Below are 23730 nucleotides of genomic sequence, written 5' to 3' on the forward strand. Positions count from 1 at the left end.
ACAGCTTGTGGCTTACCAGTGTCTTTACATGTTGCTTTTCATGGCGGCGGTTGGCGGTGTCTCTCCAGCCTTCTACTTCCCAGAATTCTCTTCTCTCTTGTCCCGCCTATACTTCCTGCCTGGCCACTGGCCAATCAGAACTTTATTTACACAGCGATATCCACAGCAGACTACACAGTATTTTTTAATGCTTTATGTAAATATTCACATGGGTCTCTTTGATCAGTAGCAATTTTCTTTGAGGGTATAATGCTATGCACACAGTTGCGCAACTTACTTTTTTCAGTTCAATGACTTTTAGCACTGAAAGATGGGCTAAAAGTATAAATTCATACTAAATGACGTTAGAGAGGAATAAAGACTGATTAGCAGCTCAAAGGAAATTCTATATCGCTAACCCCAAGATTCCATATTTTATGTTCTACAGGTCCCCAGATCTGAAGACCAGCTTTCTGGGCAGCTCCTTTCACTTTATGCAGTTTCCTCTCTGGACACAAGATGGCGGGAGCTCTTTGGTATAAACAGAGTTGTCATTTTCACTAAGGTGCCATCCAGAGAAGGACTAGAAAAGCTCAAAACAGCAGCAGCGTTCTGCTGTACCAGACAAGGGAAAGAGGAACCTCACCTCTAAGGGTGAGCGAACAAAGCGGAGATTCCATAGTCGTTCCTTTAGGTTAACTGCAGGGAGCAGAGTCAGGAACCAACCAACCAACACCAAGCCTACAGTACCAGGGTGAACATACAGAAGCCAGGGCTAAAAGCATCACGAGAAACGGGAGCTATGCTGGATCAGTAAGGGTCCTGTGGCTCTGGCCAGCGCTGTCTGAGCTGTCTCCTCAGCTCACCAGCCCACTCCAAAGGGAGTGCTCCCCTTTCCTGATGACCACATGGCCCTGTTCCAAAAGACACAGAACCTGGCAAATGCCAGCGGGTGCCTGAGGACTCAGATCTGCCCCTGTAACATAACCACAGACAATAAATTGTTTGGTAACTGTTTTGGAAATGCTTCTTTCCCCCACAATCCTTTTATTAACTTGGTAGGCATTGCTTGGTGGTGGGGTCAGGACCCTCCTAGAGTAGAATATTATTTTAAGGTGTGTTACTTCTGTTTTTGTTGCATTTGTCCAGGGCCACACAACTCAGACAGAGCATCGATGAACTTGAAGCTGAGGAGGTTGCAGGCTGCTCTTCTGTTTCTCTAGCACAGCAAAGCACTGCGATATTAGAAAGGAATGGGTAAGAGTCACAGCCCAGCATGGGTACTGTCTTATGGATGCAGACACCATGGTGATGAGCAGTGAGCTTGCCGGATTGGTTGTTTCCTTAAAGAATCAAATCAATACATGTGCTATGTTCTTTTGTCTCCTGGACATCAGTTAAAATAGGATTAAAACAACACCTCTGATTAAAATGATTTTAAGTAACTGTATTTTAGAAACAAAAATATCCAACAAGTATGCTCCCTTTAAATTGAACCTAATAAATCTTTATTTTAAGCAACCCTAGAATGTTCTCCAAATCTGGAACCATGCGTACACACATGTGCTTGTAAATGTATACATTATATCACACACATATGTCATGATGATGGTGACTTGCTCTCAGGGAAAGGATTTTTATCTGGAATAATTATCAAAATATTTTGAGCTAAGAAGGGCAGGCAATATTCAGAGCTGAGCAATATTAAAGTAAAATTAATTTTTTTTTTTGCTAAAAACAAAGAGCTGGCCTTTTAAACATTCAGTTAGCAACTGTGACATTTACTTTCTCTAGCTAAGGAGCCCGGTATCTTTGAACTTGAATTCCATTAAGGTGAGTATTTATTTCTGCTCCTCTTCATTAATAAGTTATAAATTTGGGTGGTAATTTCCTTTGTACAAACTCCATCCTATTTTCTGGATTATAACCCCTGAGTAGACACAGAAGACACCGGTACCCTCAGACAGTATGACCCAAGAAGGCAGCACGTCTTCAGCTACCCAGCACAGTCCTGCCTTCGTGAACAGCCTGTGGGAAGGGCTTTTCACAGTCTCTCTTCATTCTCATGTTTGGGGAGTAAACAGTCATCTATCCATTCCCAGAGTGGCAGAGATTCATTGCTGGACAGTTTAGCAGTCCGCAGTAGTCCTGGTGCGGGAGAGTAGTTCTTCTAGCGACTGCTGCCATCTGCTGGTCTTGCAGGGAATAGTTAGGTTTTAGAAAAAGCGGTGCACAGGGCCCCAGTCAAGATGATGCAGAAGGCAAGCATCATCAGTAAGTAGTTTCGGAGACCCTGAGTAATAAGAAAAGAATGGACGCGTTGAATAAAACTGAAATCAAATTTAAATTTACAATACGTATATTTTAAAAAGACTGTCATGGGTGTCGTGGACCTTTACTGACTCATCTGCTCTGGCTACTGGTGTGCTGGCACTTGTCTCTTTCTCTCTCTCTCTGCCCCGCCTCCTCCCATCCCCCCTTCCTGTTCCTTTCTGTCCTCTCCTAGCAACCAACAATTCTCCTAGGAAAACCTGCAAGAGTTCATCCAGTGAGTACCACGTGTGAGCACCCTCAGTGCCTGCCCTGAGAGAAAGGTGAGGGCTTTAACCAGACAACCACCAAGTTGTTTGTGCATGTGTTCCTGGACTCTGCATAGAGCTGCTTTGGTGAGCAGAGTTGGGCCTCTAACCCTGAAGTGTTGTAGCCCAAGAAAGTGGGGAACAGCAAGTGGAGATCCCCAGAGGGAAGAATTTATGTGCAAAGGCCCTTGTTACTAGGAAGCATGGCTATTTCCAGGGCAGTTTCAGTAAGCCTGGGGCAAGGACAGGTGAGAGCAGGATGGTGAGGCTGAGGCTGAATGGCCAGTGGAGAGTTTGGGAGCCCATGGGCCTTACTATGCTATGGGACCCTCCTTTTCCTGGCTATGGGAAGGTATTAAAGCGACAGGAAGCTATCCGTGCTGAAAATATTAGATTTGCATTCTGCTAAGTCTACCCTCTTTTAGAGTGTAGAAACAGGTTGGAGGGGTCAGAATGGGTGTAAGGAGACCAAGGAGGTAAAGTAACCCTGGTCCCCGAGAAGGATGATGGGATGCAGATGGAGTGGTGGAGATGGAACTAAAGAAACAGAAAGAGAGGTGTAAGGAGTGAGGAATAACTTTTCCTCCTTCGATGGGCACTAGTGCACAAGACGGAAGGCATGGGCAGGCTCATCCCCATGCAGCTCAGTCATCTTTTGAACCACACATAAAATATCTCCCCGAGGTAAACAGAAATATTTCTTCCATAAGATCTATCTTTAGGGGTACATATAGATCGATTTCAATATCTCCCTCCTGAGATTAAACCCGCAAACACTGGGAAACAACAATCTTCTCTCCCTGAGCATCTTTTCCTGGTCAATATCTTAGCACCTTCAGCCATTTTTCACCTAGCATGGTTTCCAGCACCCTCTTTGTCTTGACTGTTCCTTCTGAAGGATGGCCAGTGGGTGTCCACCTCTCTGTACAGACAGACTCTGTATGCTGTAAGGCAAGATCTGGACATTCTGAAGTAAAACCGGAATAATGTCTCATACACTTTAGATACGTGGTCATTTAGTGGTCTTGGTCACCTAGGCTGGGCTGGGGAGCTAGAGAGTCCCAGGGACCCTCCTTTGATTACCTCTCCAGTGCTGGGATGAGAAGTAGACACCTAGAAAATGGACTTTTATTTTTATCTGGATTCTGGGATTGAACCTGGGTCTTCATGCTTCAAGTTAAGCATTTTACCAACAGAACTAGTCTCCCTTCCCAAGTTTTAGATCATCTAATAGGGAATCATAGAATGCTACTATGGGCCCTTAGAAGTGACAACGATTTAATTATAGTCATGTAGTGGACACACAGGGATTCTGAGAGCACCGTGGTGGTGGGGGAGATAGGGACTTAGGAACACAGCCTGCTCCATATCTGCAAGGAAAGTGCAGGCGACCTTCTTCTAACCATAACGCTGACTATTGGACTTGGACAGGCATATGGCCTAAAATTATGAGGGCACAGACTTGGAGGAAGACTGGAAATGGGGTGCTGTGTCTCCAGAGAGAGTCGACTGACTTATTGTGGAAGTGAGTCTGTGATGGCCGGGTGCTGCTTGTGGGTGACCCTCAGAGCTGAGAGCTGCATTTCTGAGCACCTCCCCCCAGGAATGCCTGGCCAAGAAATCAATGGAACACATATGAAAACCCGGGGACCCTAGCAGTGGATCACACAGGGAGACCTGTTTGAGGCTGGAAAGATGCAAAGTTGGAGGAAGGGCTCCATCGTCACTGCCCTTTGGCCAGATCTACTTTGAGGGAAGACTAGGAAAGAGTACCCTAGTGTGGCTACCCCATGAATCAGAGTCCAGCAGCAAAGGGCAGATAAACAATTGTACTGGAGACTGGCTCTCCTAACCACACAGCAAGACCCTCTACAAACTGAATTTTCCTGGTCTCATTCGCCATCTTTTTCTGACACTTCCTTAGGGGTATTGGACTTCAGTTCTGCCAAATTCAGAGAGCAGAAGTAAATTTGTGCAGTGAGCTCAGGCACAACAGCAACAGTACCCAGGATGGAGAGGTGTGGGCACTGCTAAGATAGCCGTGCTTTCAAACTTACAGCTCTTATCAAGATTAATCACACTTGGGGATGGAGAGGTGGCTCAGTGGTTAAGAGGTCTTGCTGCTCTTCCAGAAGACTGGAGTTCAGTTCCCAGCACCCACATGGGGCAGCTTACAACTGCCTGATCTCTAGCTCCAGGGGATCCAGCACCCCCTTCTGGCCTCTGCAAGTACCTGCACTCACATGCACATACCCACATACTGACACACACACACATACGCATAAATAAATTAAAAAAGTAAATTAAAAACTGTTTCTAAAAAAAGAGCAATGACCCTTAACATGTAATTCAAAGACCAAAATTAAACACTCTTTGAAATTTAATAAAGAATCAGGCTAGCGTACATTAATTAATTTGCCTTTGATCAGAGCTTTGTAAGTTTGGTTTAGACTATGTAAGTTGTCTGACTTACTGAATCTAATTCTCTATATGTGAAGTGTGGCACCCCAGAGCTGCCAGATGGGGTCAGCTTCTGTAACACACACACTTCCATGTCTGTGAATCCCACACAAACACTTTAAGTCTACTGAAATCTTTGTCTTAGTTTCTAGAAGTTTTCAACCTTAACCTAGCTACTCATACTGGTTCTGAATAGGCACTCTGTAACTATGTTTAAACAGTGGATATATTCAGAGGCTCTCTAGATGTACTTGGTGAATCAGAACGGAAGCTGTGAGTTGATGCAATTGAGTTCAGAAACTGAGGCTTCAGTTATAAGTGTCGTATGTATGCTCAACTATTAGAGCACTTTGCTAAGCCCCATGTGACCTCACAGCAGAAGAATGGTGTTTTCAGGGAGTCCATTTCCCCTTTAAATTTAAGAATCTACCCAAAGTTCTCAGTTTCCTAGAGGAGACTGACATTTGGGGATGGTGATCATTTCCTTATCCTTACCTGTATTTCCTTGAAAATGAAGATACCCCACAGTGCAGCGATAAATCCAGGACCCTTAAATTAAAAAAGTTTAATTTTATTAGATATTTTTATATAACTGTAACCTAGGAAAATGTAGTAAGCTACAGGCAATGTAAAATATTTTCAGGGGAAAAGAGCTATATTCTAAACCTTAACTCCACACTGATCCAAAACTCATTAAACATCATTAAATAACATCATTAAACAAGACAGACTTATTTTTTGCTGTTTTTGTCTCCATGGTCATGATTTCTATTATTTTGATCATACTATAATATTTTATGGTGCTAAGTGCTTTTCTTTGAAGTGATATATTTATGATAAACTATTTTATCCAGGCCTAGTGGTGTGAGTCTGTAGTCATGGATACTCAGGAAACTATGGCAGGAAGATTGAAAATTGAAGGCCTGCCAGGGATAAAGACTGGGTTCAAAGTCAGCCTGGCTAGCTTAGCAAAGCTGTCTTAAAAAATAGAGTAAAATTAAAAAAATAGAGTAAAAGGGGGTGGCTATAACAGTGGTACAGTGCCTCCCTCATACGTGAGAAATTCTGGTTTTAAACCTAAATATAAAAGAAACACCCACAAATCCCCAAACCCAAACAAACAAACAAAAAAAAACAAACCCAAAACAAAAACAACAAAAAGTCCAAGCAAACAAAGAAAAGAAACAAATAACTTTCCTCTTTTTAAATAAGCAAATAGCTTGTTTTTCTCCTGACTTACTTATTAGGCACACATAAAGGGATTGATAAACTAAAGTGTATGAGTACACCTTAAGTTTTCTCAGCATTAGGTGCACGCTCTGATCTCCTAACTGAAGCAAGGCCATCTTTGCCCGGTAGACAATAGAAAGATGGTAGTACTAGGTCCCCATGTAGACCAACCAACTCTGTCTAACTCTAAACACAAATAGAAAAATCAAACCATGTAAGCAAGCAACGGGAGTCACTGGAGGCAAGGACAAGAATGAAAAGATACAGAAAATAGGAAATGAGAAGACGCAAGAGGAAAGGCATCTTTCTATAATTTGAAATGTGAAGTTGTTGAGATCTGGTGTTCATGTTTTTCATCAGCAAGGGAAACGGTAGAGTTGGCTTAGCTGTGATCTTGGTGAAAAAGACATACGTGACCAGAATCTTAATGACTCCTCTTCAAGCCCTGCGGGGACTCTGGCAAAGCTTCAGTAAACAGTTCCACAGTGTTCTCTGTCCCAGGACGACTCCCACAGTGTTCTCTGTCCCACTACTCCCACAGGGCTGACCCAACAAAGTTTGATTCCGCTGGTGCCAGCGTGTGTGCTGGAAGCAGTAAAAATGCTTTGCTCTCCATTTGTTGGCCTCTGAGAAGTCAGCATCAAAGGGGCCAGAGAAAGAGGTCAAAGGGACTGCCTTACATCAGTGATGTAAGGTGCTGATCCTCAGAATCCAAATCAAATGGGGAGCACGTGCTTTGAAGTGGTGGGAGGAAACAGAAGAGGGATGACACACTAATACCCACGTTAGTTACACGAGTTACTCAGGAATCCTCTTTATTCTGAAGACCCATTTCCCTCCAGAAAGGTGAGAACACAGGACCACAGGTGCCACGGGCCTCTCTAGCTCCCCACCTGATGATTTTCTAATCATCCCTTCAGCCATGTTCCAAGCAGTGCTGTGAGGATGTACGTGGTTTTAGGAGGTGGTACTGTGCTAAAGTAATGTACACCCCAGGCAAAGGCGAGCCGAAGAGAAAGCGCATTTCACAGCAGGTGAAACTGCTTGGGACACAGGAACTGTGGAACTGTGCGTTTTCCTTTTGGGAAATAAATCAGGTTACATCTAAGTCAGCCTTTGAAAAAGAAGGTGGGTTTGGTATTGTCTTAGAAGCCAAACCTAAAGTGCTTAGCATGATGCTTGGCACATAGGTACTCAAATAAAATATAGATAATAATAATAATAATAATAATAATAATAATAATAATAATAAAGAAACCAAGCCTTCTGGATGAATTGATTAGTTTTAGAATTGCCAGGGAAGAAAGGAAACAGAGTGAGGGGTCCTGAGCAGGGAAATGGGGTCTTCCTTTTCTCTCACCAATTTCCTTTTACAAGGACTTTGGATCTGATAAAAAAAATGTATTGAGACCAGCCGGTTAGGCATTTCCTTTTTATGCCAACGCACAGTTTTACTTTCAATGAGAAAAATAGCTTAGATTATTTGAATTTAGTTGTTTTAGAAAGTTATTTGGTGAGTATAGAGCCATCAAAAGCACACTGTGTGAGCGAGGCTTTGTGACGCATGATTGTGATCACTAATATGTTGGAGGCTACAGCAGGGGGATTTCACACTTGAGGCCAGCTGGGTTACAAAGACACCATCTTAGAAACAAACAACAAAATTCAATATCACACCCACAGCTCTTATCAAGCCTTTATGAAATCTCTTTTAGACTATTCAATTTTTAAGTTTTTAAGTTTTGCACATGTCTGAAAAATGTGTGTGATGATTATTTAGGAATCAGGAGAAAAACTGGTCAGAAGAGCATAATAATAGGGTGGTTCAACTGTGAAGAGCCCTATTGCTCTTGCAGAGGACCTGAGTTCTGTTCCCAACACCCCATGTTGCATGGCTTGCCAGCTGTCTGTAACTCCAGCTGCAGGGGATCTGCACTCAGGTACACACACCCACACACATACAGCACACATGAATACACACAATTAAAAATAATAACGATAAATGTTTAAGGAAAATGCCTGAGTTTATATACAACAGGCTGGAGACTGTTCAAGGTGATGATGAGCTGGCTGAGTTGATTCAGTCAGCCTTCTTTCCTCATCCTCAAAATGGGGATGGTTGTAGCATTCCTTATGCTATCAAAATAAGCATTGTGGGTTTTGCTGTTAGCTCTGTGTCACACAACTAAGCCCTAAAAACCCACTGAAGCAGACAGCAGTTCCCACGATTAATGCCATCATCATTTCTGGAAACTTCCTTAACCTAGGGAAACTTCCTTAACACCTTCTCAAGGAGTCTGAAGTACTGTTAGTGCCACATCATATTTATACACCATTATACAAAGAAGACTGAAAGAATCATGAATAGAAAACCATGGTGTATCCCAGATGACATTAGGTAAAAATGACCAAAGGGAAAATTGCAGGGGACATACAAAGATGCGGCATTGGCAAACCTGCTAAAAAGAGATTATAAATGCTCACTCCACCGCAGTCAAGGGCATGGAGACCGGAGAGTGGCCGCTTGTCTGGTTTTACTCTAAAAACCACCCAGGAGGCTGGCCACTTACAGCAGTGATGACTGGGAAGCTGATCACGGCGCTCAGAGAATGGTTGGCTATGAACCAGCAGCAGGTGGCGATGGCCCACAGCACCCCTGACAGGAAGCCTGGAACACAAGGGAGTGTACACGGGAGGGGTGCTGTCCTCTGCTGAGCATCACGCCTTCCACTCCATGGATAAAAGCATTCTTATTAATGATGTTGGCCCCTATGGGTGTTTGAGCTGTGCTTTGTGGTCACTTTGGAAACCTAATGATTCCTCTGCTCGTGTGTCTGTGAGGGTGAGGACCGGTCATTCCCTTTATTGAATGAAGGAGGAGCTTCATTCCATAGGGACAGGGTAGGGGAGAGGGGCCTAGCAAGTACTGGATCTGGCACATCTGCAAATTGAAGTTGAGAATGGTACTGGAGGTGAGGCAAGAGAGAATCCCAATCTCTAAGAAAAAAACAAACAAACAAACAACCCAACTACATAACTCACAACGCTTTAGCTGGGTGTTTAATAGATACACTACACTGTTGCCTATCAATCCGACATTCAAAATAATCAAGTCATGTATGTTTTATTTTATGTAAAAATGTTTACTTGTGGTATATGTTCCAAATTGAATTATGCTGAACTTCTCAGTGAGAAACTATTATCTCAACAATGACTAAAGGGTGATGACCCTAAATACACTTTCTATAGCCCCCCCAGGCACCTTCCCGGACCCCATCCTTTAACTTTTGGATAAATTATTTTTTTCTAAGTGACTGCAGACTCTTATCTGTTGATTTTTCTTTTAATAGGGGCAGGGGGTTCTGAGTTGTTATATGAATCTTGAAATGGTAGAAAAAAATTGACTGATAACCCTGATAGAGGAGCTTTTAATACAGGAAACATCAAAATTCATTGTTTGACAGTTTTAGGTTCTGTATTGATGATCAACATTTTGTGTACAGTTTCTTGGTGTTTTTTAATACTTCATATTTTATGGTGGACTGGACCGAACACCTCTCTCTCTCTCTTCTCTCTCTCTCTCTCCTCTCTCTCTCTCTCTCTCTCTTTCTCTCTCTCTCTCCATCCCTCCCTCCCTTCTCTTCCTTCCCCCCTCCATCTCTCCCTCCCTCCCCTTCCTTTCCCCTCTCTTTCTCTCTCCATCCCTCCTTCCCTTTCCTTCCCTCCTCTCTCTTCCCTCCCTCTGTCAGTCCCCTTCTTCCCCCCTCTTATGATTATTCAAGTTCATGAGTGGAGGCTGGCACTTTCAAAGAGTAATAAGATTGTGTGTAGTTAATATTCTTTCTTACCTGGTAAGACTGCCTCTGGATATAGCCTTGGCTTATTTTTCATGGCTACACAATAGGCCACAAAGTAGATTGTACTTGTAAGAAAGATGCCACTGGAGTACGCAAAAACGTAGTCTAAATCTGAAAACACAGATGACAAAATGCAAACATCATTCCAGCCACCTCAATAGACTTTAATTTCTGTAACATAAAACATACTCACAGAAACTAACCTTAAGTGTACAGGACAATTAATTATATTTAATCATCCTCATTCTCCATATGCTGTTCGTATAGAATTTTAACAAAGAGATTTAAAATCTAGAAATACTGAATAAGTTAACTACAGTGAAATCTATCAGGCTAGTTTTCATAGTAGCCCTGGAAATCTCAGTAAGAAATGGTGACTACTGTCTGACTATGATGTGAAGCTGCCTTTTAAGAAGGAATACGCAGTCAGCCTTATCTCTACTATGGACTGTAGCAACTGTAGCAAATCTTGATGTAGACTGGAGGGGAGAATGTGAATAAAAATGGGCATTTGCGTGTGGCCAAACTACATGGTCTGTTGATCCACCCAGAGATCAGCAGTTCTGTTGCAGATGACAGCTGTATGGGAGGTCATAAAGCTATGCAAATTATTCCAAAGGCAGCTTTGTCTAACCATTTACAACAATCTAGCTCCAAGGTGGAGATGGATAATGACACACAATGATGGCCCAACTTGGGAAACCCTAATATCACTTGCAGCCTGAGCAGATGGCACTGAGCCACACAGATGGGTGCACCGCAGGAGCTTGGCTAGGAAGTCTACCTTGGAGTCAATGCTTCTATCATCTATAGTTTTGACAAGGATGAGTGGTGTGTTTTTTGGATGAAAACCTGAACTGCATGTCTGTCTCTTCTTCTAAACCTGAAATCATATTGTAGATCGTAGAAATGAAATCCATCCATCTTTCCACAAAAAGAAGTGAGGGCTATCTAATTACTATCTGCAAAAGTCTTTATAACAGAGCACATGATACATACATGTTGTTAAATAAATGCAGTAATGCCCGCTGAAGATTATTTTTTAACAAACTGGAATAAAGTATGCTCCTGTGAGACTGCATCTATACAGCCAGAGTTGTAAGAATACCTAAAAACTCATTGTCTATTTATATAAAGAGACAGTTGAGGACATTGTTCATTATGTCCCGGGAACAGGAGGGGCTTTATTCCTGAACAGCCAATTGTTTTTATCTGTGCTCATTGACTTCTGGGGCTGAACTGATTTCCCCTGTGGCTAAGAGAATTCTGAGAGCCAAATTCATGCTTATCATAAGCAAATATACAAGTGTTTTACAGTGATGTCAAACTCCCTTTGGCTCTATTTATTTTTTCTCCTTCCTGTGGTTAAGTTTTACTTCAGTTATTATCTTTTAAAAGGAAAAAAAAAGAAATCTAAAACAAGAATTTATGTAAAACTTTGAAATAAAGGAGGTCAGTAGAGGGTACCACACATGGAGCTAAGTAAAAAAAGGATGAAATAGGCTATGACAGCCCAGAGATTATCAGTTAAGTTCAGCCCTCAGCAACAACCCAAGTTCTCCCTGTGGGGACTCAACTGGCCTTCAGTGTATGACTTTCCTGCCTCATCTGCTTCTTAGGAGTTTTTTTTTTTTTTGTTTCAAACTTCTCCCTTATCTGGCTAAAATTCTCATTGATTTTCCATATCATGTAACCTGGAATTTTATTTTATTCATCTGGCTTCCTTATGTATGTTGTACTTCCATGAAGTTCCAAGACCCCTACAGTAGATCCTTGTTTATCTCCCATTCAGCTTTCCCAGGGTTGTTGCAGAGAATGTGGTTTCTGAGATGCTAGTTTTAGAACTGGGGGCATTATGTTGACCCTTTCAATGGACCACTTTGTGCTTGAAAAAGAATATCCTCTGACCAAACAGGCTTATGCTTTGACATTTACTTGGTTTAAGGATGCTGTGTACTACACTTCAGCTTTTTAAAAGCATAGAGTTCATATCTTCCCAGAGGTCATGATATTGGACATAAATGACTCTTCACAGTCTCTGAATCTTAGTGGAAAGCTGGGAACCCTGTGCTGAGATCCAGGCAGTGGAAATGAACCCTGACTGTAGTTGATTTCATTTGTACGTTATGGAGCCCATGAAAACATTGCGGTGTCCATTGCTACCTTCATTCCTGGTGCCACCCAGTTCACCACTTACAAATGAAAAGATGAATGCACAGAACATGGCTGACTTGATCGCAGCTCTTTTCCTAATAACAGAGCAGCAGTGAATGTGCTCAGGAAGTAGGAAACCTCTTCACTTACCGTACTGACTAGCGCCTGTGTATATGCTGTCATTTCTTTTGCTGTGGTCCTTGATGTAAATGATTGGCACAAATGTAGATCCATAGAGTATTCCAGATATCACAGCAAGGCTGCAGCCCCTGACCAAACCAAAAGAAAGCACTGTGAATCTAGGTGAGAGGTGATGTTTTCAACACACAACTGGAACCACAAGGTCGGCTTTCTTCCATGAGAGAATTTTAAGCAGTTTTGCAGAGGCTGGCCCTCTGTCTGGAGCCATGTGACTGGCAGTCATGAAGACAGGAGCCTCAGCTGTCTACAGGGTCTTTGTGGAAGAACATGACAGGCAGAGAGAGGAAGAACTGTTACTAGAAATGGTCATCATACACGAGCTCAGAGTATTGCTGCTATGGGGTCCTACGTCATTCAAATAAAACTAATGTAGGTAGGAGTTATTTGTGGATAGACATTAGGGTTCTCAAGTTTCCCTCAAAGACATGCTCCAGGATCCATCATGGAGCCATGACAGACTAAGAACAAATGCATTTTTGTTTAGAATGATTAAAGAGAGAGACTTGACTATGGCTTTGTCAAGAAGTGCTAATGGAGCCTAAGAATCTGAATATTTTAGGTAAAAAGAAATTCTGTTAGGAGAAGAAAAAGTGTTTCATTTCTAACAATGCTAACTCTTTGGCCTTGAGCACTGCATGCATGGAATAGGAATGGACATTTCCAGGGATCTGGACGTAAAGGAGAAGATGGATATTGTAGGACAGTCTATCTCCACACAAATAATGACTTAAAAGAGGGAAGCAGTTTTAGGCAAGACCCCTGCCTTCAAGGCCTGATGACACAACCCTATAATCTCAGAGAGAGAGAAAAAAAAAATTGGAGCAAGTATGGAATACATAGCAAGATGCTGTTTCAAAAATAAACAAAACCCCAAATAATTAAATAAATAAAAACTCCCCTAAGCCTACACACAAATTCTTTGTCCATTTTAATAAGGACATGAGAGTCCAGAACTCTCTGTACATGTTGGCAATACATTCCACATACATTGATGATCCCTGACTTGAATGAGGACAAGACTCCATGGCTCCAGAGTGGCCCAAACACATAACTGTAGCTAGAGTTTTCCTGGTCCCGCCTGGCCCACGGTCAGGACAAATCTCTCTCACCTGCCAGTCCTGTAGTTGCTCAGACCCAACCAAGTAAACACACAGAGACTTATATTATTTATAAACTGTATGGCCGTGGCAGGCTTCTTGCTAACTATTCTTATATCTTAAATTAACCCATTTCTATTCATCTATAAGTTGCCATGTGGCTCATGGCTTACCAGTATCTTAACATCTGCTTCTCATCATGGCAGCTGACAGTGTCTCTCTGCCTCAGCCTTCCACTTCCCTGAATTCTTCTCTCTCCTTGTCCTGCCTAAACTTTCTGCCTGGCTACTTGCCAATCAGCACTTTATTTATCAATTAATCATCCACAACAGACAACTAGGTAAAAGATAGAATTTCTTTTTAGGTAGTGCTTGGGATGGATCCCTGGGCCTCTTACATACTAGCCAAGTGCTGTATACTACATCCTTTGAGCTACAATCCAAGCCCTAAAAATCTTCCCTTTTACAAATATTCCCCTAATGAAAGACTTGCTTTATGGAGAAAATCCATGAAAATATTTTTGAAAGTATTTTTAGGAAACAATTTCCTTCTGAATGTAAAAATGGCAATATATTTTTCTTTCACAGCTTAATTAATTTTTATTTTTTCATTCATTTAATTTAGTCCAAAATTACTCCATGGCTCTTTCCCACTGTGAAGATAGCATATCTGCTGCCTTTGGGTTGGGATTGTATTGCTCAATGATAGAGTGTTTGGCTAGCATGCACAAAACAAACCAAGTAACCCCTTCATGGTCCCGGGTCCACAAAGTTCAAACTGCAACATGTTTTCAATAATTCATCCCTCCCAGAAAAAAAAATATGAAAAAAACCAAACCACTATGACCCAATACCCTAAAATGAGCCAGTCTGATGCTAAAGCATTCCTGGAGGTGCTTGTGAGGGAGGCACGGGGGCAGGACTCCCATGGGCACAGAATATGCTATTGTATTGGATAAGGGACACCTGGGACCATCAAACTGCTACACATGAACAGGGAGGGTGGCAGTCCTGGGCTGATCACAGGAAACAGAGTGCACTGCTTGATTAGCTTGTGATACAACGTAGTTACTATGCAACCTCACCACTTTCAGTGTTTAAGTCCTACAGAATGAGGTTGTTGCTGTCCCTGGCTAACTGGTCAGATACACTACTGAGCTCAATGACCAACTTCTACACCTAAGCCTCAGTGCAAAGAGCAAGCCCTGTCCCCAGGAGGTAGAGCTGAGCTTTAGTCATTTTCTTCCTGGGATCAGAGGAGCTTCACCACATCTCTCTAGACCCTCTGTTTTAGTCAAATGTGAAACACAACAATAGAGAGAGAAGCTGTCTCGCCTTACACAATGCGGTGGTACGTGGTGGAAAGTCTATCGACCCAGGGGGCATTGGCACAGGAGTCTTCGGCTGTGTTGATCACCTGCGGAAGGCATAAGAAAGACCCGTATACAAGGACCTTCAGCAGACAGTTTCAGTGCCATACAAGGATGTCCAAGCTTTCCTCCTCTCTCAAACACACCTTATCACAACCCCCCCCCCCCCCCCCCGTGAGCTCTGGCAGTTCAGAGCCGCTCTTCTGACTCCACCCCTTTAGTTTTCCACTTAGAATTTTCACAGATTAATGTGTAGCTATCTGGTAAACTTAGCTCTCATGGTTCATTAGTGTCTTTTAAATAAACTGTAAAGAAATCAGAACCAAGACGATCTCAGACTTTCTACAGTAGAATGCATACAACTCAAGAAGCATTTTATGTCTCTTTCCCACTCAATGACACTATTTTAATTTTGTGTTTTACGGAATTAAAATACTTCCAGGCATGTTTCAAGCTTAGGCTAATACTTGAGTTGAGGAAAATCTGTGAGACGATTTGAAGAAAATTTAACATGTCTATTTTTGACTGTAATCTCCTGTGCCCTCCAGCTGACGTGTCTTTGGTGCAGATAGCTAGATTTGAATTCACTGTCCTGGCTGAGCCAGGTTTTCCTCAGTTGGTGCTGTGGAGCTCAGGCTTGCCCCTGAGTGGTCATCCATCCTGATGCTCAAATGTCTTTAATGTTGGCTGTTTTTCCCCTGTACCTAACCTAGAAGAACTAGTAGGCCCTACCATGTGTCTCTTCTCAAGTTGTGTTTGTTTCTGTTTTTTTTTTTTTTTTAACTTTTTTCCATCATTCAAACCATGGTTAGTTGGTAGGTGTCCAGATCCCTGGATCAGGTGAGGAACACAAGAGCATCGTCTTGGGGCCAACTCATCTTTTCTTGATGCACACAGTGCTTAAAGATGCCCAGGAATTAATATCTCCGTCTCTGTTTTGGGGTCAATGTATGAAGGCATCAGCCATCTTGGTTGATAGAGGTTTGGGTGGGGAAGGAGGCAAGGGGAGGGAGAAGTAACAGCACAGAGGTGAAGCTGCCAGGGAGGCAAAGCCTGTAGGCTGTGGGTGTGGGCTCAGAGGGTGGCAAGCAGCCAGGGTCCAGAGCAGATGGAGAGGATGGCTCAAACTGAAGGGCTGGCACTGGCTTCCTGGCAACACGGACGATACCTCATGCAAACTTTAGAGTGGGACCCTGGACATCTGGGCCATGTCATGTCTCCTTAACGTTGGCCCTGTTTAACACTGATTGGCTATTCCAGACCAACTTGTATTCTTTGTGGTCAAAACAGTGCCTCCTTGTGTATTTTCTTTCATTGACATTAAGCAAAACATGATAAAGATAAAACCAGAAATGGAAAGAAAATCAAGTCCATTTCCTACCGGCACATGATCTTATTGACCATCATTAGCTCCCCCTGCCCATTCCTTCCTTCTGTCTACTCCTCAGCCTCCTGCTTCCTTTTTCCAAGTTACTCTCTCATCTCTCCACAGGGCTGTACAAACCCCAAATGTATCATCAATGAAAAGTTGCCTTCGTACACCTTGTAGGGATCTATTGTCAAAAGTCAGCCTCATGCTTAGGAAGAAGTATCACCACAGAAACCAGACCCACTTCTGATAAATATGCTGAACTATTTTTATAGCCATGAGGGGTGGAAAATATCACCCTCTCACATGTATGTCAGAGTTATGTTTTGTCCTTACATCCTGTGGTGGTGTGAATGAAAATGCCCCCACAGGCTCATAGGGAGCGGCACTATCAGGAGGTGTGGCCTTGTAGGGGGAAGTGTGTTACTGGGGGTTGGGCTTTGAGGTTTTAGAAGCTCAAGCCAGGCCCGGTCTCTCTCTCTCTCTCTCTCTCTCTCTCTCTCTCTCTCTTTCTGCTGCCTGCAGATCCAGATGTAGAACTCTTAGCTACCTTTCTGGCTCCATGTCTGCCTATGTGCTGCCAAGTTTCTCACCACAATAACAGACTAAGCCTCTGAACTGTAAGCCGGCCCCAGTTAAATGCTTTCCTTATGAGAGTTGCTGTGGTCACGGAGTCACTTCACAGCAATCGAGACCCTAGCTATGATACATCCAAATCTTAGATTTCAAATTGATTCGTCCCACACAATACTCACAGGTTCTGTTATCAATGGCGTGTTGTCCACGCTGCATGGATTAATTGGAAGTTCACTTTTGATGAACAAAAATGTGAAAGCACTAAAGGAAAATACACTCCAGTGAGATTTACCAGGACAGACAGACAGACAGACAGACACACACACACACACACAGACACACAGACACACAGACACACACAGACACACACAGACACAGACACACAGACACACACAGACACACACACACAGACACACACAGACACATAGACACAGACACACACACACACGCACACGCACACGCACACACACATATATCCTAGTTACAACCCACATGGTCTGTATAATGTTCTTTGTATGTACGTTTTCAGGGATGACCATTTGGTACTGAATAACCAATTGGTGTGTTCTTCCCTGGGGAACTGTCTGACTGAAGCTATTATCTTTTCTCCCCCCATGTTTCACATCCTGGCTCTTCCTTTTAAGATGTTTCTAGCTGTACACACAACTCATACTCTCCTCTTCTTGGCCAGACGAAAGAAGAGCTGGAGATAAACAACTCCCAGGCTGGTCCTTACTGAATCACCCGCTAGATTTCACTGTCCCAAGACTCAGCGCATGGGCCAGACCATGTCCCTCATTCCAGACAATTTCTTTTTCTAAAGACTTCCTACTTCAACAGAAGATTGGCATCACATGCTGTGTTATCTTAAGCATTCTTAAAATACGTGACAGTGTAGGAATGACTATATCGAACCTAATTACATGCATATGCATAAATAAGTTAAATGTATATGCGAGTGTCTGCTTTTAATCTATAAGGCTAACAATATTAGATGTTGCAATTACATTTTCCTCTGTAAATGAAAATCCTCAACTCTTGTATAAACTCATATATTTTTCTAGTAACACAAAATGTTGGATATTAGAAAGCTACAGGTACGTTCTTTTTTTTTTCCCTTAAAAAAATAACACTGCAACAAATGAGTTAACCTCCGTGAGACCCGACTTTTCATTTGTGAACAATAGGCAAAGGGAAGGAGGAAGCATCGGGAAGCTTGGAATGAGACTGTTACAATTCCATAGCAACACATGCATAGTGGAGAACTAGGGGCTGGAAAACACACACTCAGGACTCTTCTGTCAGTTAGGCATGGTGATGCATGCCTGTGGTCCTCGCACTTGGGAGACCAACAGAAGAGGATCACAAATTCCAGGTCAGCCTACACTATGAGTTCTAAGGCAACAAGAGCTACATAGCGAGACCTTGTCTCAAAAACAAAACAATAGAAAGCATGGATTTTCTGAGATTAAATACAGCACACATTTTGTATGGTAAAGGTAGAAATTAAAAGTGGCTATGGTTTTTAGTTAGACTCCCTGCCTTCAATGTGTCATCTCAGACAGATGGAACAGAGATACCTGTGGCATTTTTCTAGGGCTGTCCAGCCTGGTCCATAGTTAGACAAGCTAGAAACAAAGGCCTGGACTTCCTGACAAGGCAGAAGAGTGACTGAGGTGGGGATTGGGGGGAGGTGGGTGGGAGACAAATGCTCCAGAGAAGGTGAGAGGAGTCAGAAGGAGCAGATTCTTAGATAATCCACAACGCATCATTTTATTTTTCTAATAGGAAAGGAAATCTGTCAGGAAGCTGAGGAAAGAGGATAGCAAGTTCAAAGCCATCCTGGACTACCTGGTGAGGCCTTACACAGGCAAGCAAGCAAGAAGCAAGCAAGCAAGCAAGCAAGCAGCAAATAAGTAGCAAATAAGCAAGCAAGCAAGCAAGCAAGCAAGCAAGAAGCAAGCAAGCAAGCAAGCAGCAAATTAGTAGCAAATAAGCAAGCAAGCAAGCAAGCAAGCAAGCAAGCAAGCAAGCAAGCAAATCCTCTGCTGTTTAAAAGCCCTAGAGTGGTTTCAGTTGTATAAGCAAACTGACTGGTATATGTTATATAGGGAAAATGTAAAACTAGCCACCATCTCACCCATCCTTTAAAGACTGGACTGTACAGAGGACTGAAATGATCATTTAAAGTACAGAAAGCACAGCAGCATCCTGGCTGGAGAGATGGTTCAGTGGGTAAAGTGTGTGCTGTGCAAGAATGTGTGCCCAGCTGGGTGGTGGTGGCACACACCTTTAATCCCAGCACTCGGGAGGCAGAGCCAGGAGGATCTCTGTGAGTTCGAGGCCAGCCTGGGCTACCAAGTAAGTTCCAGGAAAAGGTGCAAAGCTACACAGAGAAACCCTGTCTCGAAAAACAAAAACAAAAACAAAAACAAAAAAAAAACAAAAAAACAAAAAAAAAAATGTGTGCCCAAGTTTGAGTCCTCAGACCTTACATGGAGGCAAACACATGCAATGAGAGAGCATGTATTCCTTAATGCTCCCTCCCACAGAAGGATGGGAGACTGGGACAGGAGAGTGCCTGGCATACTGCAGGCCAGTTAGCCTGGTGTATGCAGCAGCCCCGAGGGCTCTCTCAAAAAAGATGGAAGTCTGAAGGGGTTAAATGCTCCCACTTTCACCACTGAATTTAGGCTACAGTTCTCTGAGGAGGTTGAACAGGTGTCTTCCCATCAAAGGGCCATTTATCTACAAGGCCCTCACATTCAGGGTCGAGGGAGGGAATAAACACAGAGGGTCTGAGTCTGCCTCACAGAATCTCAAGAACAAACCCAGCAGCCCCCTTCTGAATCATGTCCAAGCTTATGCAGATGTGTCCAAAAATGATAAGACTAAACCTCAATTAGAAATATACTAACCAATTAGGTAGCTGACCATGAAACTCTCCTTAGCTGTACATAAAAAGAGCTTGCGTGTCCCTCGAGAGGTCGCCACCATTTTGTACAGGTGAGCGACCTCACATGCATGTGGTATAAAAAATGCTCTTTGTTCCTACATACTATTTGAGTATGGGGTCTTCCTTCAGCATTTCTTTGGACCCTACAACCAAGGACCAGTATCTGAGGTTGTCCTCTGACCTCCAACCATGTGCCATGACACCTGTGCACCCAAATTCATACATGAATATGTGTGTGGGCACACACACACACAAGGACACCCCCACCACCCACATACACAGAGAGACCCCCCACCCCACATACAGGCAGCACACAGATACATACAGGCACATATATCCACACAGACAGATAGACACACATGCATACATACACACACACAGAAAACAAAGCCACATCTATTATCAATAGAACCATGTTTCATTTTTTTCACACTACCAAGAGCTCTAAATTCATTCATCAATGCCCTTCAAAATTAAACCAATTAAAGCTATTCAGTTAAACTAATTAAATAAAATATTCCTGCAGTTCCACCCAGGAGAGCAATACAGATGGGGCCTAACTGCCTCATAGGAAGAGATCCATGCATTCCCTGGCTGCAGATCCAGTTCTTAACAGAGCTGCAAAATTCCTTCAGTGCACCACCTAATTTAACATTAATTGAACCACCAACAAATGTCCCAAGGGGCAACTATGTGTGAATGTAATAGTACAGGCATTTGGGTCCTAAGTGTCCCCAAAAGGCTGTGCTAAAGGTTTTTGGTGACTGATCTACTTGCTATGGGGAAGCAATCAGCTTTTAAGAGGTGGGGCTTAATCAGAAGTTGGGTGGTTAGAGGCATGCCTTTAATGGGGCTTGTTGGGGTCTTTGTCTTTCTCTTCTGGTCCCTGTGGCTTTGCTCCTCCACATTTTCTGGTCACCCTGTACAGCTTCTGCAGAGCCCAAAAACCATAGAGCTGATTTATCATAGCCTTTCCATGTGGAGCCTAAACCATATGTCTAGATATACAAAGCTTTTCAAACATCTATTTTTCAAATTATCTTCAAGATTGCCACTGGCATTATCCCCTCTTTCCAGATAAAGAAACCAAGGTCTTGGAGAAAAGATCTGCCCAAGGTCATATGAGTAGAAATGGCAGAATGTGAGGAACTGACTTGTGATTTCAGAGAAAATTTTGTTTTTCTAAAGAAGAAATTTGGAGTGTGCTTAATGTACTGGATAAACCAACCTTAAATTATTACCATTAAGTTAAAACTAGACTTGCTAAATTAGAATTTTACAATGTGCAGAAATTGTCTTAGAACTACTGTAAGCTAGAATTCCACGTGAACCGTATAAGACCCATAAAACTGCCTCTAGCCAAATGTGTCAAGAATTTACAGTTTTAGAATGAGCTTGCTATTCGTCCCCAATTGCCTAGGGACTACCCTCTAAGGCAACATTTCAATGACAAAGAGATTGTTCGGGAATGTGGCTGGGGAAAAACACCATTACTGGAGGAAGGGAAATATACTGTTCTTTCCCTGAAGACTAAGAAAGTACTAAAATCTTTGTAGGCGATGCTATTCATTATGTGCAGCAATGACAGTGGGTATAAATGGAATCCAGAGAGAACAGGTGACTGAATTTAAGGTGACCTAATTCTTGCTTGAGTTTTATTGGCCACACGCCAATGTATAGAGATTCAAAGTCGTTTTCATCCCCACTGATATAGTACATACAAGTAGAGGGGCAGACATGGACACCTAGGTGTTCCAAAGAGAATGTGAGAGGTGAGCAATTGGTGAGTGGGTTTAAAAAAGTGAATGGGAGAACAGGGTGATGGAAGCTGGAATTAGTGCTTGGCAAAGCTCTCTTACCTGTAGTCAGCCGTGACATGTTAAACTAAAGGTATACACATTCCTACATTGTAACGTGTGCACTGCCCTCCACAGCATGAGCTGTCTCCTTGTCTGAGGCCAGAGGCATGCATTAGCATCCCTGTGCCGAATTAGCCACCCTAAAGAAGGACCCAGCACTTAGCCTTTTGCAGTCCCCTTGGTTAAATCCACTGTAGTGATTTGCAGTCCTGGATTCAGCTAACCTGGACAGGAAACACGAGAGTGGTAAAGCAACCTAGCAGATCCCCTATCCTGAAGAGGACCCATTGAGTGTCGCCTTCCAGTGAAAAGGTGGACATTCTTAGCTCTAAAAGAAGAAAATAACTGCACTAAAGGTTCTGAGATCTAGAATCACAAAGCTAACCCACGAAGTTGTAAGGAAAAGATATTTCTGCTACCTTTCCTGTCATTCTGAACTAGAGAAGTACAGCCTTGGTGCTTAATTAACAAGGAAAAAGCATGAAGTCATAATGTTTGATACTCCCTGTGTTTCAGGCATGCTCTCAGGGTAGAGCACCCCACCTTGGATGAGGTGTACTGAACTAAATAGACTCAGCGACCATTCCAGGGGACCAATGGGGACCAGCAGAGCACTGACTTGGATAGCATGCTTTTTTAAGCAAAATAATTTAATACATCCTGGTTCTCCTTCACGAGCAATGTATTGTGATTCTCTATCTAATATATATATATACACACAGATATTGGAGTTGCACTTCAGAGAAGTTAGGCGATGCTTCCCAGTTTCTTGGAGCTTCTGAGAATTAAAACTGGAGTCCCTGACCCCCTCATTTGGTTATTTCTTGTTCTGGAAATGAGCTCTGTTGTTGAAAATGAAGAATCAGGAAACTTACACAAATTTTATAAAATGTAGGTTTTAAAAAATGCAAGGACTTAAAAAAAAAAGCTTTAGGGAGCAGGTGAGGTGGCTCAGTGGTTAAGAGCACTGGCTGCTCTTCCAGAGGACCCGGGTTTGATTCCCAGCATCCACATGTCAGCTCACAATCATATATGACTGTAGGTTCAGGATATCTGACACTTTTTTTTTTTCTGATTTACTCAGGCACCAGGCACACACATGATGCACATACATGAAGGTAGAACATTCATACACATAAATAAAATAAGTCTTTAGAAAGTACTCTGAATGCCCCAAAGAACTAGGGTCTAGTAATGGCTGCAGACCTTACTACTGACAGCCCAGCTCCAAAGTAATTCAGCATGGGGTGTGGCACTTCTTCTGCATCCATTCCAAACCAGCCAAACCTGGAAATTCAGAAGAATATCACATCAGATACGACTAAGATGTTTTAGAGCAATGCTTAAGAGAATAGAGTAGGGGCTGGGCTCTTGAGTTGAAATCTTGGCTCTTTTATGCACTGTCTAGCTTTGGATAAGTTACTTTTCAACACTGTGCCTCCAACTTCCATATTAAAGTGGAAAAAATAGTGGCTGAGGTATGGTGGTATGTTCCTGTAACCCCCAGAGGTAAGACAATAACTCAAGGCCAGCCTGGGCTACAGCACTCAGGAGGCAGAAACAGGCAGATCTCCGAGTTTTGAGGCCAATCTGATCTACACAATGATTTCCAAACAAGCCAGGGCTACACAGTGAGAATCCTATGTGAACAAAACAAAACAAAACAAAAACCAAGCAAATCAAAACTAAACCAAATAAAAAAACTCCCATGGGAAAGTGTGTGTGATTGCACATATGCGTGAATGCGTGTGTGTATGTGCCTGTGCACACACATGTATCTTAATGCTGGGAGTCAAACCCAAGGCCCTGCACATGCTAGACAGTGCTCTCACTCTATGCTACGTCTCAAGCCCTTCTATAATATTTGAGATATTTAAAATGACTTCTTGATGAAAAATTCCTGTTCTTTGACATCAACTTACATTCTTTTCATCATGGTTTGACATTGTTACAGTCTTTAGCATTCATCGTGGACAGCCATCCAGGGGTAAGAGAGTGAGGCAACCAGGAAAAGCATTGTTTAAAACAAATAAAACTCCAGGAT

General features: G+C 42.7%; 1 protein-coding gene across 2 annotated transcripts in view; it reads right to left on the bottom strand.

The window, feature by feature from the left end:
* Positions 1–1405: 1405 nt before the first annotated feature.
* Tmem144 (transmembrane protein 144) overlaps positions 1406–23730 on the bottom strand; it is a 33094-nt gene continuing 10769 nt past the window's right edge. For both annotated transcript variants that reach the window (XM_036191245.1, XM_036191246.1), the window contains exons 5-12: positions 22893–22973; positions 17051–17132; positions 14897–14973; positions 12410–12528; positions 10097–10216; positions 8819–8916; positions 5514–5567; positions 1406–2272 (exon numbers count right to left, since the gene is read on the bottom strand). In XM_036191245.1, coding sequence (XP_036047138.1) covers positions 2189–2272; positions 5514–5567; positions 8819–8916; positions 10097–10216; positions 12410–12528; positions 14897–14973; positions 17051–17132; positions 22893–22973 — 715 coding nt within the window. In that variant the 3' untranslated portion in view covers positions 1406–2188. The remainder of the gene's footprint in view (positions 2273–5513; positions 5568–8818; positions 8917–10096; positions 10217–12409; positions 12529–14896; positions 14974–17050; positions 17133–22892; positions 22974–23730) is intronic.

This window comes from Onychomys torridus, chromosome 6 (genome assembly GCF_903995425.1).
Source record: "Onychomys torridus chromosome 6, mOncTor1.1, whole genome shotgun sequence".
NCBI lineage: Eukaryota > Metazoa > Chordata > Mammalia > Rodentia > Cricetidae > Onychomys > Onychomys torridus.